General features: G+C 52.1%; 7 protein-coding genes across 9 annotated transcripts; 6 read left to right on the top strand and 1 right to left on the bottom strand.

The window, feature by feature from the left end:
* Positions 1-602: 602 nt before the first annotated feature.
* On the top strand, positions 603-4,518 carry PV07_09712 (uncharacterized protein). The gene is made up of 3 exons (XM_016396995.1): positions 603-914; positions 968-1,058; positions 1,108-4,518. The coding sequence occupies exons 1-3, from the start codon at positions 748-750 to the stop codon at positions 4,246-4,248; spliced, it is 3,399 nt and encodes a 1,132-aa protein (XP_016244186.1). The 5' UTR covers positions 603-747; the 3' UTR covers positions 4,249-4,518.
* A 929-nt stretch (positions 4,519-5,447) lies between these two features.
* Positions 5,448-5,765, top strand: PV07_09711 (uncharacterized protein; the record flags this gene model as incomplete). The annotated part of the gene is made up of 1 exon (XM_016396994.1): positions 5,448-5,765. The coding sequence occupies one exon, from the start codon at positions 5,448-5,450 to the stop codon at positions 5,763-5,765; it is 318 nt and encodes a 105-aa protein (XP_016244185.1).
* Positions 5,766-6,032: 267 nt separating this feature from the next.
* On the top strand, positions 6,033-7,579 carry PV07_09710 (uncharacterized protein). Its single transcript, XM_016396993.1, has 3 exons — positions 6,033-6,453; positions 6,505-6,641; positions 6,738-7,579. Exons 1-3 carry the CDS (start codon positions 6,294-6,296, stop codon positions 6,948-6,950), a joined length of 510 nt encoding a protein of 169 aa, XP_016244184.1. The 5' UTR covers positions 6,033-6,293; the 3' UTR covers positions 6,951-7,579.
* A 258-nt stretch (positions 7,580-7,837) lies between these two features.
* Positions 7,838-9,086, top strand: PV07_09709 (uncharacterized protein; the record flags this gene model as incomplete). Its single annotated transcript, XM_016396992.1, has 2 exons — positions 7,838-8,011; positions 8,061-9,086. 2 exons carry the CDS (start codon positions 7,838-7,840, stop codon positions 9,084-9,086), a joined length of 1,200 nt encoding a protein of 399 aa, XP_016244183.1.
* A 787-nt stretch (positions 9,087-9,873) lies between these two features.
* PV07_09708 (uncharacterized protein) lies at positions 9,874-10,863 on the top strand (the record flags this gene model as incomplete). The annotated part of the gene is made up of 1 exon (XM_016396991.1): positions 9,874-10,863. The coding sequence occupies one exon, from the start codon at positions 9,874-9,876 to the stop codon at positions 10,861-10,863; it is 990 nt and encodes a 329-aa protein (XP_016244182.1).
* A 1,258-nt stretch (positions 10,864-12,121) lies between these two features.
* On the top strand, positions 12,122-14,751 carry PV07_09707. Of its 2 annotated transcripts, XM_016396990.1 has the most exons (3): positions 12,122-12,284; positions 12,373-14,151; positions 14,211-14,751. In XM_016396990.1, exons 1-2 carry the CDS (start codon positions 12,180-12,182, stop codon positions 12,763-12,765), a joined length of 498 nt encoding a protein of 165 aa, XP_016244181.1. In that variant the 5' UTR covers positions 12,122-12,179; the 3' UTR covers positions 12,766-14,151; positions 14,211-14,751. The 2 variants fall into 2 exon arrangements, with proteins under 2 accessions (XP_016244181.1, XP_016244180.1); XM_016396989.1 differs by having other exon boundaries at positions 12,373-14,751.
* PV07_09706 lies at positions 12,848-14,852 on the bottom strand. Of its 2 annotated transcripts, none has more exons than XM_016396988.1 (2): positions 14,600-14,852; positions 12,848-14,517 (listed from the first exon to the last, which is right to left on the bottom strand). In XM_016396988.1, the coding sequence occupies exon 2, from the start codon at positions 14,343-14,345 to the stop codon at positions 13,449-13,451; it is 897 nt and encodes a 298-aa protein (XP_016244179.1). In that variant the 5' UTR covers positions 14,346-14,517; positions 14,600-14,852; the 3' UTR covers positions 12,848-13,448. The 2 variants fall into 2 exon arrangements, with proteins under 2 accessions (XP_016244179.1, XP_016244178.1); XM_016396987.1 differs by having other exon boundaries at positions 12,848-14,438.
* Between the last annotated feature and the right edge of the window lie 1,155 nt (positions 14,853-16,007).

Raw genomic sequence — 16,007 nt, 5'->3', positions numbered from 1 at the left:
GCAGATTGGCACGCAGATTGGCACGCAGATTGGCACGCAGATAGGCCCTCAGATAGGGCCCTATTCTCAAGGCACACAGGCCTATTGGGCGTCAAATCAGGCAGGTTTTTATGCCTCCTGAAGGGTCAACCACGAACTAGTTTACTAGGAAAACGCTAATAAACTAGCTCCTTGGCTCCCAGGAACTTTGGAAAGATTACATCTATAATACTGAAATAAACAGGTCAGGAATGTGACGCTGTATTTATGAAATCTATTTTCACAACACTGGTCAGCGCTGTGCCCGTGGGGTGGCGCCATACACGCCTCGGCATCTCCTATTGCATCGCCGCGTCCCGCTAGCAAGTTGTGAGAGGGACCATTGCGAGGAGTGAACTATTCGCACAATTCTATATACCTGTACAAGGATAGAACTGATTTCTTTCGTGGGAGTGGAAAAAAGAGATGCGATTTTGGGAACAGCTTGTTTCACTTGAGACTGTCCACCAGACTACAGTACATGGGCCAGAGCAGTCACGTGACTGCGTGCATCGCGCTAAGACCAATGCGGCTGTCACCAAAACATACGAAAGATTGCCTGCTTCATCGACCTCGTCTCTCACCTCACGATTAGCTCTTGACAGCCCCCTTTTTGCTATGACAACAATGCGCTTCAGCAATTCCCGCGAGACGCTTTCACAGGAGCCTTGATGCCAACGCATTGAACAGTTCGTGGTCTCCATCTGCTCGTTGACATCGCAGAGCACAATGGCATCCAAAGGTGCAGCCGTCGGATCAGTCTCTTGGATCGCCGCCGAGAAGGAGAATGCTTTTAACCTACTACGGAATGAGAAAGAAGAAGTCATATATCCGGCTCAGCACCAGCTCGAATGGCTCAACGAGCATATGGCCGAGATATTCAACAAAAGCCATCTGTATGTCCATTTAAGAAACTGCGGCGTTTACCAGAAATACTAACCTGAGACAGCGACGTTGCCAACGTGTTTAAGACACCCGGAAAGCTTCGAGGGAAAACTCCTCGTACTGCAAGGAGACGAAATGCCCAGGACGCACGAATAGTAAGCTGATTCCCCTATTATGCGACAGCAGCTAATGCTTGTTTCGTAGCCTTTGAGCGACGTCTTCTCATCAAAACCTCTACCACGGCAGAGTCCCCCGAAAAAAGCAGACCAACTCAAGCTCCGCTTTGAAGTTGCAATTCCTACCGATCAAATACAACAGCCCTTCAAGTCACAGACCGATTCAGGCTACCACACCGCAAGCCAGGACGATGTGGATGTCGGCACAGATTATCACTCGAGCAATGTACCAGAAGTAGCGGCTGAAGAATGTTCGAACAATACAGATACTGCTTCAGACCATAACATGGATGATGCAATGGAGGAAGGGCACCGTACTACCGAAGGATCTTTCCATTCGGCAAAAGAAGATCAGACAACAAAGATGACGGGAGTTGAGGTGGCTGTAAAGGAAAATGCGCCTCAAAGTGTATCCCTGGACAATCAGCGGACTGACAATATCGAAGCACCAATGGGGCGGCAAGAAGAGGGACATCCTGAATTGGATGACATTGGTTCTCCTTCCGATGAATCAACTCCTGAAAGACTCTTGGTGAGGAAAAGTAGTCTGACGTTTGCTTCTCTGCCGGCACGGGAGCCGTTGAAATCCAGTATTGGCACCAGAATCTCACGAACAAGTCATATCGACCAGGTACAACGACCGCCATCAAGCGCATATGGGCTACGGCCGACTGCGCTTCCAAGTCAAACTACACAGCACCCGGCACGTGATGACAACAAAGATGTTGAGATGGACGATGCAGATGATGATGAAGGCGACTCAAACATACAAATTTTGGGCCATGATGATTCCGAGAGCGAGAACCAAGTCACCAAAGATCACGCTAAATTCTCGACGCAAAGACTGCATGAGAAAATCGACATGCTTGGAAGAGTACCTCCGCCAAGACCCTCCAAATCAATCCCTTCGGCCATCGTCCTGCCGGACGCAAAGCAACCGGGTGAGCAACGCCAGAAGAACCAGAATGGAAAGCAGACGCAGCTCGTGAATGAAGATGATGACGACTGGATCAAGCCACTGACTAGTCCAGACGCTGCTGGATCATCTCTGAAGACCGCAATGCATATGGAATCGGAGAGTGAAGAGGAATTTGATCTTCGAGCTCCCGAATTGATTGCACACGACGAGCGAATGAAGTCTCCGATTCGCATGTCACCGGGTCCAGGTAAGATGATGCCAGGCTTTGGGCACACCAAGTCTGCATCAACCGCCACCCTGGCCTCGCCTGCAAAGGCATCCATGGCACCTCCGCCCAGCCCTGCGAAATCCATATCAGTATCAAATCCAGCCCAGAGTACGACAACTCCACACGGCTCGCCGAGGCGATATCTCGACCTAAGTGCATCGAAATCCAAGTTGCAATCTATCATGAAGACCGCCAAAGGCTTGTTCACCAGCAGCGCAAGTATTTCAGCTGCGGCCAAGTTGGAAACTTTGTCTCCTCATACTCTGAAGGTAGCTTCGAACGCGATGCCTGGAATGTATCCGAACCTTAACGCCTTGATCGAAGATAAGCCTTTACCTGCAAATCCCCCAAAAGAGGCAAGAAAGACCCGCAGTTCCACAGAGAGAGAGAGAGAAGAAAAACGAAAAGAAAGAGAAGCCCATCTGAAGCAGCGAATGGATGAGCAGTTAGAGAAAGCGCGAGAGGAAGAGAGGAAGAAAGTTGCGGAACAAAAGCTCGTGCGTGAACAGATGACTAGAAAGGAGTTCGAGCAGGTAAAGCCTTCAAGCCCAAAGCGTCAGACTGCTGAACAACAAGAACCGATCGAATCAGCAGCAAGACCAACTCGGCCAATAAGAGTGGGAAAAGAGCACCCGATCAACAAAGCTAAGCCTGCACCAGTATCGATACGTGTCGGGACACTCTCTCAACGAATGCCGGCGAGTGCCTCGCAAGCGGCTCCGAGTACCCAGGAAACCCTGGCTGCAGAGCCCAAGCGCCCAAGGTTGAATAAGAAGGCTAGCACTGCCTCATTGCAGTCCTCGACATCGACAACCTTGAAATCCTCAGTCCATGCGCCTCCAAAGCCGAGAGCTTTGCTTGCAGCAGAACGCAAGAAGGAACAAGACGAACGAGAAGCACAGAGAAAGCTCGACCAGAAGCGGGAACTGGAGCGCAAGCGAGCGGCTCAACAGGAAGAGGCGCGAAAGCAAGAACAGAGGCAGCGTGCGGAGGCAGAGAAGCGTGAACGAGAGCGAGTGGCAGCGGAACAAGCGAAGCGACAGGCTCAGCAGCAAGCCATTGAACGCAAACGTCAAGAGACGGCTAGAAAAGCAGAGCAGCAACGGTTGGAGCGTGCTGCCAATGAAGCCGCCCAGATTAGACCCTCCTCGCGTCTTGGTGGTCAACCTACGGGCCGTTCAATCCTCAACCATCCCTTGCCCACCAATCCCGCGAAGCCTGCGAAGCGACCACTGGAGGAAGAACAGGGCACTACGCGTCCCCAAAACTCAAAGTATGGCGTTCTGGCGTCTCAAGGCGATACGAAGAGACGGAAGACTGAAGAAGAAACCGTGACTGAAGCCTTTCCACGTCCCGTTGTTTCTGGTGCCCCTATCCGGCAGTCACAACTTGGGAAGAAGACATCGATCTTCAACCATGGTACATACACCCAAGCACAATCCTCGACATATGCGGCCCAATTTCCCCAGCCTCCCAGCCGAGCCGCACCCCCACAGATGCAACAATATGCCACAGGCGGTAAGATCCCCTTTGCAGATGCCCCTAACCCGCCGGCACATACGAAAACTCCCGTGTCAATCATGCAACAGAAGACGATCCAGACGGTCAAGTCTTCACCACAGTATCCGAACGGGGAAGCCATTCATCTACCCGAGATTCCAACCGACTCGGAGGATGAGGATTCAGACGATGACGGCAATGCATTCCCTATTCCTGACTGGGCTTCACCGGGCCACCTTACGGAACAACTCATCCGGCAGGAGGGCATGGATGGGGATGTGGTTTTCGGGCCCATCGCACCACTGAAAATAGAAGAGATATTCTCCAAGGGGAACAAAGACAGATTGAAAAGACTTCGAGACCGGACTAGCAGCGCCAATTGGGCACTTAGCGGCGACGGGCTGACGCTCGAAGAGGTCAGGGCCGATCGAGAACAGCGAGAACGAATGAGACTGGAGGGTGGTTGGAGATACGGCAATTAAGAGGAACACCCAAGCGCAGAGCAACTTTGCCTTGGTAGGGATCTGATGTTTTACGAAATCGCGGCTTTTGGGGCCATAGGCATCTTGGAGGTAGCATACTGCACTTTGGTCGGCGTCCTTGTGTGCGAGCGGATGAAAAGCCAAAAGAACCTATAGGGAGTGATGCATTGACAGTATGGGTTGGGGCATCTGCCGCCATAGAGTCTTCACCTGGGTACAGGCAGTCAATACATTTTCAATTCTTGTGGCTTGAGATCTAATTCACGTTTTCAACCCGGAAGGAGGATGAGGTTTGGCTCTGTATTTCGGGGCCAAATCTCATTTCGCGATATAATATTCCCTACAGCGTGAGCCTGACATGAGGCCACCCTCCTCTATTTCTTGCTATTCTGAAATGATTTGCATTCTTTTGCAATGCTTGTGTATATGGATGATCGGATTACTTCATCTGAACTATCCCGAGGTTTACTAGACATTCAAAGGACGCAAGAATACTCGAATAGGATGGTATAGACCTGCTTTGGGACTAGCGTGCACCCGACAATGCAATGACGCCATGTTTACTGCATCCTAGACGTGCTAGAGTAGGTACGTAGCGAGGTAGGTATCTATTTAGCAATGATCCAATATTGCTCACCTTGGGGTAGAAATCTCATGATCCTTTGCTCTTCTCTTCGAAGTACTCTTTTTTGTGCCGAAGCTGGTTGAAAATTCACTGTGCTGTGCTCCAAGATGGCCTCGTACGTATCGCGGTCATTCGTGCGTTCATTGCCACCTTCCCTTCGAGCCCGAGGCCGTCATTAACAAGTCCAAAACCATTATCATCGGCGAAAGGCACCCTGGCATATGCTACGTCTACTGCACTACAGCCTCAGCTTCGTCTGGGAAGCGTAGCACCAAACTTCCAGGCTAAAGTCACACGTGGCGACCTTGGATTCCATCCACAAACTCATTGATAACACATGGGCTATATTATTCAGTCACACGGTCGACTTCACACCAGTTTGTACCACGGAACTGGGAGCATTTGCCATGTTGAAGGATGAGTTCGAGAAGCGAGGGGTCAGAATGATCGGCCTGAGCGCAAACGATCTCCAAAGGCACGACGAGTGGATCAAAGACATCAATGAGATTTCCAAGACCAACTGCAATTTCCTATCATCGCAGATGCGGATCGCAAAGTAGCATTTTTGTACGACATGGTGGATCAACAAGATCTAGACAATATTGACGAAAAAGATATTGCATATACCATTCGGTCTGTCTTCAACATTGACCCGGCCAATAAGATCCGGCTGATCATGGTCTACCCGGTTTCCACTGGCCGGAACACGGCTGAAGTCCTTCGGGTCATCGACGCACTCCAGCTTGGTGGCGAAAGAGGAGTGACGGATCCCATCAACTGGGAGATGCGGCAAGATGTGATTGTGCCTCCCTCATTTTCCACTGGGGACGCGAAGGAGAAGTTTGTTGATGTAAAGGTCGCCCATATCAGAGGTTCGCGACGGGCAATTTGAAGAAGCCTAGGTAGAATTCAGTTTGAGGGGATAGTTGAAACGACTTTTATCTTTATAGAACGTCATCAAGATAAATGCGAGATTCGGATACATCCTCATTGTCGTAGAGGGTATTAATAACGAAAGTTGACCAGACCTTCTGCTCTGCACCTCATACAACTTACTTATACTATGAGTAGCTAGACTCGGTCGAAGCGAGGGCCAGCGCTGATCCCGAATTTGATCGGCTGTAGCGGGCAAATCGGAGCAATATCACCACTATTCGCCTGGTCACATCCCACGCCTTAAACAAACGAGAATCCCCTCGAGCCGCTCCTTGTTCCGCAAGTAAAAGAGAAGTAAACCTTCTCGACAACACGTCGCCGCCTCTGCCAGTTCCCAGTCCCTCCTCCGCAACCGACTCTTGTTCGATCTCGAAGTCCTTTATAACTCCCTCGAAGCGGCTCCGATCACACCGGGAACCCTTTACCTCCTTTGACCAGACTGCGCGGACCAAAACCACAGCGCCAGCCATTACTTCCTGCCAGTATGGCTTCTACATCAGCGGCTGCTGTGTTGCTCGGCAGACAGTTGAAACAAATGCAGTCAGACAAAGATATACCAGGCATCAGCTGCGGGCTCGTGGATAACAACGTTTTCGAATGGGAAGTCATGCTCATGATCAATGACGACTGTAAATACTACGGCGGTATGTGTCTGCAATTCCCATCGGTCTCGATACTAGCTGACGAGGGCGCAGGAGGATTCTTTCGTGCCCGCTTGTCCTTCCCTCTAGAATACCCTCTGATGCCTCCCAAAATGAAGTTCGAAACTCCAATATTCCACCCTAATGTCTACCCGACTGGAGAGGTTTGTATATCCATCCTTCACCCTCCAGTAAGTGCTCCTTCTCTTCCGACAACTCTTCTTACCTGGTGGGACTGATGTCATCCCACTTCCACGGTGTCGGCGCAGGCTAACGGACTTTCCAAGGAGGATGACCAATATGGATACGAGTCTGCAGCAGAGCGATGGAGTCCCGTACAAAGTCCCGAGACAATCCTGATATCTGTCATCAGTATGTTGAGTTCCCCGAACGACGAGTCTCCCGCGAATGTGGATGCAGCCAAGATGTGGAGGGAAGATCCCAAAGGTTTCCGCAGAAAGTGTCAGCGACTCGTGAGGGAAAGCTTAGGGGACGAATAAGTGCTGAACGCGGGGGGAGAAAGTGGAATCTTCTGGAGCAGTATGGGATTGCATAGCGTAACGGGATGGTAACACCTGGAACTGTTGTATCAGTATCCAAATTATTGCAATACGGGCTATCGATTTGCTGCGGGAGTTCTGCGCCTGGTGTCGGCGGCGTCGACTTGTGCCCTTGAGGATGAGGATATGATTTGCATTGCAACAAACATGAAGGAGCGATATCGTGTCCAAACGAATGACCTGCTTTGGGGTTCGTGGAGGAGCTGCTCTATGCCGTTCAGTCGTGGCAAGCGACGGGAACGTCAAACACTCCCATCTCCTAAACACAGAGATTGATATGGTGTGTGCTCGCACTTCTCCATAGCGAAATGACCGTGCAGCACAGGAGGAACCCAGGACTGTCAGCACCTTGTTTCATTTCATGTGGGTTTCACCCTCACTGGTGCAGCATGTCATGACAGGCCCAAACTGAGGCAGGAGGGAGAACAAAGCGTCCACACCAGAGGCAAATGAATACCTGGGTACATTGCCATCCACATACAGGAAGGACTCGGCGAGTTGTCACGCCGGTTGTGCAGAGAACATCTCGTACATAAGAATACCTGTAGCTCAAGAAGTGTACCCATGAACAACAACAATGCCCCTGTGGCAGTGCTTGTGAGGAGTGTAGGAAACGCGGCAGCCTGAGTGACGCTGATTTGCTGCCTTCGGCGTCGGCGGAATGTCTTGCTCCATCCACTTGTTTCACCCTCGACAGTCGCCCGAATCCCAAATAAAGGCCATTAAGCATCTCACCAGCCCTGCTTCTCTCTTTCTCTCTCTATCCCTCATCCTTTCTTCCTCAACTATTGTCGCTTGAATTTGCTTTCGTCTCATCCTCCCTCATCATGAGTCTGTCTACGCACCTAGTTCGTCGTGGCATGGAAGCTGCCCACCGTGGTATGGTGGCAGCCACAGCTGGGTCGGACCAACCAGCAGGAGGCGACGCTCCTCGAGTTTCACCTCTGGCTGGCATGGTCTTTATCCTTTCCAGTCTGATTTTCCTTGTCCTTCTGTTTTCTGTGAGTGTCTCTACTCTACAGCCTGAGCAAACCACTGACGAATTTGCAGGTTGGTTATACCTACGGCCACTTGCTGCCCATCTTGTGCATGGTTGAGAGCCCGGAAACCGAAGCCTACGTTCCTGTTGGCACTATAGAACCAACAGACCCTCCGGCTTACTCGGCGACCCCTGCTCCCAAGCCCGCACACGGACAACCTGACGGCCCGGAAGACGATACGGATGGCGATGCAGAAGTTCTCCTCGTCCGCAACAAGCCCTTCACGGCCTCGATCCGCCAAACAATCCTGCACCTCCGAGCTCGAGCCGGCTACTGGTCTCGATTCCGCGGCTTGTCCATGTTCCTTGCCTGGAATATGGTCGGTGGTTTCCTGATCTCCATCATTGCAAACATCTTTCCCAACCGCCTAGGGATTGCCGTTGCCGCCATTATTGCCGAAACTGCCCTTGCCACCTGGCATATGGCTTGGGTACACATTGTCATTTCGGAGCCCAGCGAGAAGAGATGGTACAAGCGTATTCCTACTCTGCGAACCTGGCCCAAAATAGCCCCGGCTGTTGCATTATGGGCGACTACCCACCAGGTCGTAGCCATCTTGCCCATGTTGGTCTGTGGTTCATTTGGATCGCTGAAGCATATGGACAATCCGGACTACAAGCCAGGCCGCAAAGATCTTTATGCCGTGGGCGGCCAGGGAATTCTAGGATTCTCGCTCATGGTTGCTCTATTCGTGCTCCTCCAGATCCCCGCCACCGTCACCTTGGTCCGAGTTGCAGCGTCCATGCTCCCAGAGGAGGACGAAACCATTGTCCCATTTGACCGCACATTTGGCGGGAAGACAACCCCCGCAATCATCGGTGGACAAGGCAAGATCGGCTTAGTCGAGGCGTGGAGAAGCTTCTCCTGGGAGAGTCGAATGCGGTTGCTGAGGTTGATGGCCAAGGTGACACTCATCTTCCTTGCTTGCTGGCTCCTCTTCACCATTGTTTTGGTCGCCGAGGCTCACATCTTGTTCGGGGACAAGTTGGGTGAGATGATGAAGACGGTACACGGCATCGCGCGTGCTCATCAGTGAGAAAGGAGCATTACGTGGAAGCAGGACTTGCTGCACGGGATTCAGACTTGGTTATCGGTTCGTCATTGCATGAGGCATTTGTATACTACAGGAAAGGAGGCGCTGCAATTAGGCTCGGGAAAGTTGGTATATCATGGTATCAATTGTATATTCGGAAAGCTGCACAAACCCAACCGTGCCTACGGAAGCCATTTTGAGAATGTGGACGCATTGCATCCGGACACCGAGATTTGTCCAGACCATAATCCTGGAGAACGAAAACATCTCGGGGCATCCGAGGGGCCTCCAAAGCCATTCCCCACGGCTGGAAGGGCAACGCGAGGCAAACGAAACAAGGCCGAACCTCGGCTGATGGCCTCTGGTGAATTTGTGGCTCCTTGCACCCTTCGCAAGCTTGTGAAATTCGGCGACTCTAAGAGGCATGCGACGTTTCCCGCGTCCCAAACAATTTTATTCATTGCATGCAATTCTCCTGCCCGTGAATTTATATCTGAAGCTTCACTGAGCAGCCCTTGGACCTTGAGTGCAGACATCCTACAATGATATCACATAGCTAAATCGAGTCCCTCCGCCCTGACGCGACTGCACCTGCCCCTCCGACAAGCCTCTAGGCTCGCCGTTGATCCCTTCGTCGCTCCGTCCGCCCGTCGCCCTCGGCCGCGTCACAACAAGAATAAGACACAGGCGCGCAGACTCGAGCTTTGAGTCTCCGACACTACCTCGCTGACATCCTGCGACCAGCCTACGTGGACCTCTTCTTCATCTCCATACCTTCCTAATCTCCTCAATGGCCCCAGCCACGATGCCGACGTCAATAGATCAACTCCCCTCTACTGAGGAAGTCAAAGAGCAGGTCAAAGAGACCGCCAAGGGCGCCGTCTCCGGTCTCCGGTCTCTCGTTGCTGGCGGAGTAGGTGGTGTGTGTGCTGTCGTAGTCGGGCACCCTTTCGATTTGGTGAAAGTCCGTCTACAGACCGCTGAGAAGGGAGTCTATTCAGGCGCCATCGATGTTGTGAAGAAGACCGTCGCGCGTGAGGGACTGGCGAGAGGTCTCTATGCAGGTGTTTCTGCACCCCTCGTGGGTGTGACGCCCATGTTCGCCGTCAGCTTCTGGGGGTACGACATGGGGAAAAGGCTCGTGGATACCTTCACTACGGTACCCGTCAAGAACAATACGCCTCAATATTCCATCGGGCAAATCTCAGCTGCAGGGTTCTTTTCAGCTATACCCATGACACTCATCACCGCGCCGTTTGAGCGTGTTAAAATCCTCCTGCAGATTCAAGGTCAGAAACACCTCGCGCCGGGAGAGAAACCGAAATATTCTGGTGGACTGGACGTCGTGAGACAGCTGTACAAAGAAGGAGGTATAAGATCTGTGTTCAGGGGCAGCGCGATGACTCTTGCCCGCGATGGACCTGGCTCAGCCGCGTACTTTGCTGTCTATGAGTACGTTAAACGCAACCTGTCGCCCAAGGATGCCGAGGGCAACGCGACCGGCGAATTAAGTCTGACGGCTGTCATGACTGCAGGGGCTTGTGCAGGTGTGGCTATGTGGATTCCTGTATTCCCTGTCGACACGGTCAAAAGCAGGATACAGACCGCCGAGGGGAGGCCGACCATCGGCGGTGTTGTCTCACAGGTGTACAGAAGTGGTGGCATCAAAGCTTTCTTCCCAGGTTTCGGGCCAGCATTGGCAAGAGCCATACCAGCGAATGCAGCCACTTTTGTTGGGGTCGAACTGGCGCACAAGGCCATGAATCAAATGTTTGGATAGAAGGAAAGAAGAAGAGGGATACAGTTTTACTATGGACAGTTCCAAGTATTGCCGGATTTGGCCTTTGAGCGCTAGGTGCGAGATCATACGTCCCGGCGTTGGAGGGGTTCTCTTTTCCTGCATACGTCGAATGAGGATCACAGGCAGATGCAAATGTACAACCACACGGGGTTATATGCACCTAGGTATGCAGTTGTCCTTTTGCCCGGCGTCCTATTGCCCCTATGGTGCTTTCAGAATACAAGTTTTGTTCGGAAAAGTTGAATGCTTCTGAGAGAGAAACAGTCAGCGACGCCACAAGCAATAAGTAGATTCAAAAGGCCCGTGTCGGTCCTTCGCTCGCTAGATTCAAGAGACGGCTGAAAAGCAGCCGGCGGCCCTCCGCAGATTTTGAAATCATGCCCTTTGCAAGCCATACGGCTCGTCAACCCATTTACCAATACCCATGTGCTTCACATCACAACGCAGCATCTGCACCACCCATCGGACCTCTCCCAACCTTCTCTCGTGGCTCCTCCTCGCAAATGCACGACAGATTCATTCTTCACTGTGTCGGGAGCTCGTGGGAGGGGATTGAGTCCACCGTGCGGTCCAGCAGACCCAGCATCGACGGGACTAGCCCCAGAACGTTCACGAGGTGCGTTGTCTTCGCCAACCCCAAGCATTTCGTGCATAACTGACTGGAGTGATTTGAACATGTTTGAGGTAAATGCTGCGCTCGTCTATGGATTCAGATTCGTCGGGGGTTGAGTTTGGAGTTGGTGCTGAATGCGATGGGTAGTTGGCAGGGCTGTCTGATCGTAGATTGATATTTCGTATAGGACTGGTCATGCAAACCCAAGGGACCGCAGGAGAAAAAGGGAAGGAGGAATATATACTCACGCAGGTATGTGACCCCGTTTGTTTGTTCGTATTTCACACGGTCAAGTTCTGGTAGCAAACGAAATGAATGCATCGCAATGACACTTCGCTCATGGCTTTCTGCCTGTCCGCCATAATCTACGCTCACTGGAAGTATGTGATCCAGCCAGCGGTGATGAAAAAAGGTTTATAGACCGGATACCCGTCATTGAAGACATGTTGACGGTAAGCGTACGCCAGGGCGGGTGCTTGCAATCATTCACTCGAGTCTTGATGGTCGGTCATGACCCGAAGATGACTGCGAGTGTTGGCTCTCACTAAAAAGGGAAAGTCCAATCTCACGCGCGGACTCTGCCAGCCAAGTCGGGGACATGGCGAGGTGAACAACGCCCCATGTGTGGCTTCATTCATTGATCTTCCAACGTTGTTTGCCGAACTTGTTTGCGTCTGCCAACATGGTTCTCTCCTTCATTCTTGTCCAGAATCGTCAGGGCAAAACGAGACTAGCCAAGTGGTACGCCCCCTACACAGATGAGGAAAAAGTGAAACTGAAGGGCGAGGTAAGAGGATGGTCAATCCACGACTCATCAACTACACTGGCTTCCGCTTTTCAAGGGCTTTCTTGTTGACTATTCAAACATCTCACAGGTCCATCGACTCATTGCTCCTCGTGATCAGAAATACCAGTCCAACTTCGTCGAGTTCCGATCTGCGCCCTCTTCATCCGCCTCCACATCCCACGCCCAACCTCTGGTCCGTCAGAACCTGTCCTCTACAAAGATTGTGTACCGTCGGTATGCAGGCCTGTTCTTCTGCGTCTGCGTCGACGCCAACGACAACGAGCTCGCCTACCTCGAAGCCATCCACTTCTTCGTCGAGGTGCTTGACCAATTTTTCGGCAATGTCTGCGAATTGGATCTCGTATTCAACTTCTACAAGGTCTATGCTATTCTCGACGAGGTGTTCTTAGCCGGTGAGATCGAGGAAACGAGCAAACAAGTCGTCTTGACGAGACTGGAGCATTTGGACAAACTCGAGTGAGTGGTGATGGTCCAGAAGCAAAAGCACGAGGCGCAAGGAACATATCAGAGTACCGCAAAGCACTTCGCAATCGGTCCCTCGAATCTGACCTAATGGTACACCGGTGTCTCTCGCGTACGTCCCTGAAGGCGCATTGTCAATCACATGCGGTGGAAGCTTCAGCATTCATATGCTATGTCGACTTTCAGGGGCTGGAATGTCGCCTGTCACATATCAGCAATGCCTGATAACGTCCTATAATCGGAGGAATACTGCAGCTTCCGGAGTCATGCATCTACCAGGCGTTATCTTTGGGCACACATCCATACAAGACACGAAGGCGTAGATCATCCGATAACCTGGTTGCAAAGGTTCACCAAGCAACAGAGCGGAGTCGCAGAGCTCAAGCCTTGGTGGCGGAAGAGGAAGACCATCAACGTATACGGCAGAGAGATTGTATGCCCAAAGCCCAAAGGGAAGATTATATGGTCTTGTCAAACAAATCTCCAATCAAATGAAGGGAAGGGAGATCGTACAGATCTGGTGGGCGGATGCTTGCCGAAGGCGAAGAAGATGGCCCAGCAGTCGCTCGATCTGCGACGACTCGGCGGTGGATGGAAGAAATCGTCAATGCATCAGATTCTCAACTGCTCTGCTTAGCAGATGTTCGATCTGCATGTTCGTGTCTCGCTGATGATTCATGTTCATCGCTTGAGCGCCTGAAACCTCTTTGCCAGATCGTCCACCGTCGGAACAGTTCCAGGCACCGCTCCGGCACCTCCGCCTGCAACTGCACTCTTTCCTTTTGCCGTCCCGGCGGATGGTGGGGGTTTCGCATTATTAACGCCCTTTCTGATCTCCCCTCCGCCAGGCAATTTGACCTTTGGGCTGAGATTTTCAGAAGTCGCGCCAGGGGGAGCTATCGAGACAGGACTTTTTGCGCCCCCAGGCTCCAAGCTTGATGGCGGTGTCGCATTCTGTAAAGATCCAATGTCGATCTTGTTTGGCCGTGATGGTGTCGCTGGGTTCGGTGATGCCCCGTCTGCAAGCAAAGGTGGCTCCTTCATACCGCCGCCCACACCATCGTCATCTCCCGTATCCTCACCATCAACTTCCCTACTCAATGCCTCGACCTGCTCCCCTTCACTTTGCGGTGGCCAGTCCACCCCGTAAGTCCTTGCAATCTCCTCCAAATATGCCTGCACCAATTTCGCACTCGGTGGATCGACTTTTAACTTATCCACCACTCGAGCGGGCACGCAATTGTCTTCATTCTCGTTCGCGCGAATCGCGAAGTCCTTGCCGAACCGCTCGATCAGCATGCTGCGCACGATGCCTAGCTCCCGCACATCCCGGGGCAACCGCGGGGCAGAGTATATAATGCTCGCTGCCGCCTCTTCCAAGCCGGTATCATCACCCGCCTGCGCTGTGCCTTCTTTGATGTTCTTGTCCCTGACATCTAACAGGCCTGCCCTGGCGAGGAGGAGTTCGGCGTAGAGTTCCAGGATCTCCATCAGCTCCACGGTGATGTCGGTGTGGATGATATTTTCAACGCGTATGCGGGCGGACGCTTCGCGAGATTGAGCGAGCAGCTCAGCCATTTCGCGGCGCGCCGACACGGAGATAGCGGTGTCTTTCTTCTGTGCATTGCGGAGGCGAGGGATGAGGAGTCGAAGGGTCGATTTCAGTTTTACCTGGGTGGAATGGATTAGTGAGACTTAGGGTTGAGAGGAGAGAGGAAACGCAGTTGGAGCCCAAAAAGCAAATCAAATCCTGCACATGGTCGAGGCGATAGTGACATTTTAGATCTGTGTCCTGGAATTGATGCCGCCAGGGTCTGGATAGAGAGACTCACTGTTTGAGGTGATGCCGCTGGCATCGTGAGGTAGCCGCAACGGCCTGGCTCTCACTGGCAAGCTGGTTTGGGCCGAAAGAGCTGGCCGCTGGCGCCCGGATAGGAAGGGCTAGAAGGTTACCGCAGTAAAAATGACACACAGTACGGTATAATATCTTTCTGAGCCAGTGAACTGTAGCAAGGGTGATCGGTAGAGATTGTTGTTCGCAAGTGAGAGTGGTGGGTGAGTGGTCACTTGTGCCGTGAAGGGTTGAAAGTGGGGGATAGACGGAAGATCACCAGGGACAAGGAGGGGGAGCCTCACTAGCCCCAGCTGGGGATTGTTCAACACTACAATGGAAATGCTGATAGACGTCACCCCGAACTGGCGTGAGGGTCGCACCACTGCCCCTATCGCGACGAAGACGACCTCGGTGTAAGTTTTCACTTGCTCGACCGCAAGAAAGCACGCATGTCAGAACGCCAGAGCACCCGGGCTAACAATCGATGTTGTTTCTGATTGTAAAAGTCATCTTCTCATACGTCATTGTTATGGTCGTCCGAGCGCGTCGTCAAAATAAATGAGCTCGTCAGCAAGGGCAGTAAAGATAGGTTCCTAGGTACACAAGTATTGAACCCACTCCTCAGCCTTTGATGTTCTCGTCGCTAGGATCGAGCGGCCAAGTGTCAAGAATCTTCAGCCTGTCCCCCCTTGTACACAGAAACAAAGGTAATGCTCCTACATCCTCCAGCCCGACAAGGCCGTTCAACTCCTCGTTTCTAGTCGTCTTCATGACCGAGGAAAAGGATGTGACCAAATAGCATGTTGATCATGGGTGTCTACATGCCGACGACGTCCTGGAGGGAAATCGGCTGGCTTTGAAGGTAGTCGTTGTTGGGGACGGTGTGGCTGCCTCTGCCTTCCCTGCCTTCCGAAGAGATCCGGAAGGTCGAGAAGGGGTCATTCTTGTGCGGAATATTGGTTTGCAATCCGTCATTATAGTTCCCTTGCATTGTGTATGAACGCCCCAATCCAGTGTCGGTGCAATGCAGCTTTCCACAGTCGTGTTGACCACGGAGGTTCCCACAGTGAGCGCTGTCGAGGCCACAAGTGCTGTAAGAGGCATAAGCCAGATACAGGCTGCCATGAGGTCTGTGCCCATGGCTGATCACCATAGCGAGAGAGACAGGAAACTTAACAGTGAGCTTCCGGCGAGGAACATTGCATCGATTACCAACACAATCACGCATGTTGGGCCAGAGCAACAGAGATGCTGGCCGCCAGGGATGCTTTAAACACGAAAGCTAGAGCGAGAGAGTATCGAACAGTCCAGGTCTGGTTTCCGACCGACTTCTCATTGATCTGGCTGAAGAAAACACAATGGCCTATAGCAGCGGCCAAATCTACGAAGAATAGCAGCGTCGCTAT

The sequence above is a fragment of the Cladophialophora immunda genome (assembly GCF_000835495.1).
Source record: "Cladophialophora immunda strain CBS 83496 unplaced genomic scaffold supercont1.6, whole genome shotgun sequence".
Taxonomy (NCBI): domain Eukaryota; kingdom Fungi; phylum Ascomycota; class Eurotiomycetes; order Chaetothyriales; family Herpotrichiellaceae; genus Cladophialophora; species Cladophialophora immunda.
This window is presented reverse-complemented; position numbering and strand designations above follow the sequence as displayed.

Coding starts and splice junctions, on each gene's coding strand:
- PV07_09710 (XM_016396993.1), top strand. CDS start 6,294: ATGGCTTCTACATCAGCGGCTGCTGTGTTGCTCGGCAGACAGTTGAAA. Junction 6,454..6,504: donor CGACTGTAAATACTACGGCG/GTATGTGTCTGC, acceptor ACGAGGGCGCAG/GAGGATTCTTTCGTGCCCGC. Junction 6,642..6,737: donor TATCCATCCTTCACCCTCCA/GTAAGTGCTCCT, acceptor GGACTTTCCAAG/GAGGATGACCAATATGGATA.
- PV07_09707 (XM_016396990.1), top strand. CDS start 12,180: ATGGTTCTCTCCTTCATTCTTGTCCAGAATCGTCAGGGCAAAACGAGA. Junction 12,285..12,372: donor AAGTGAAACTGAAGGGCGAG/GTAAGAGGATGG, acceptor AACATCTCACAG/GTCCATCGACTCATTGCTCC.
- PV07_09706 (XM_016396987.1), bottom strand. CDS start 14,623: ATGCCAGCGGCATCACCTCAAACA. Junction 14,439..14,599: donor CAGCGGCATCACCTCAAACA/GTGAGTCTCTCT, acceptor CATTCCACCCAG/GTAAAACTGAAATCGACCCT.
- PV07_09712 (XM_016396995.1), top strand. CDS start 748: ATGGCATCCAAAGGTGCAGCCGTCGGATCAGTCTCTTGGATCGCCGCC. Junction 915..967: donor ATATTCAACAAAAGCCATCT/GTATGTCCATTT, acceptor AACCTGAGACAG/CGACGTTGCCAACGTGTTTA. Junction 1,059..1,107: donor ATGCCCAGGACGCACGAATA/GTAAGCTGATTC, acceptor CTTGTTTCGTAG/CCTTTGAGCGACGTCTTCTC.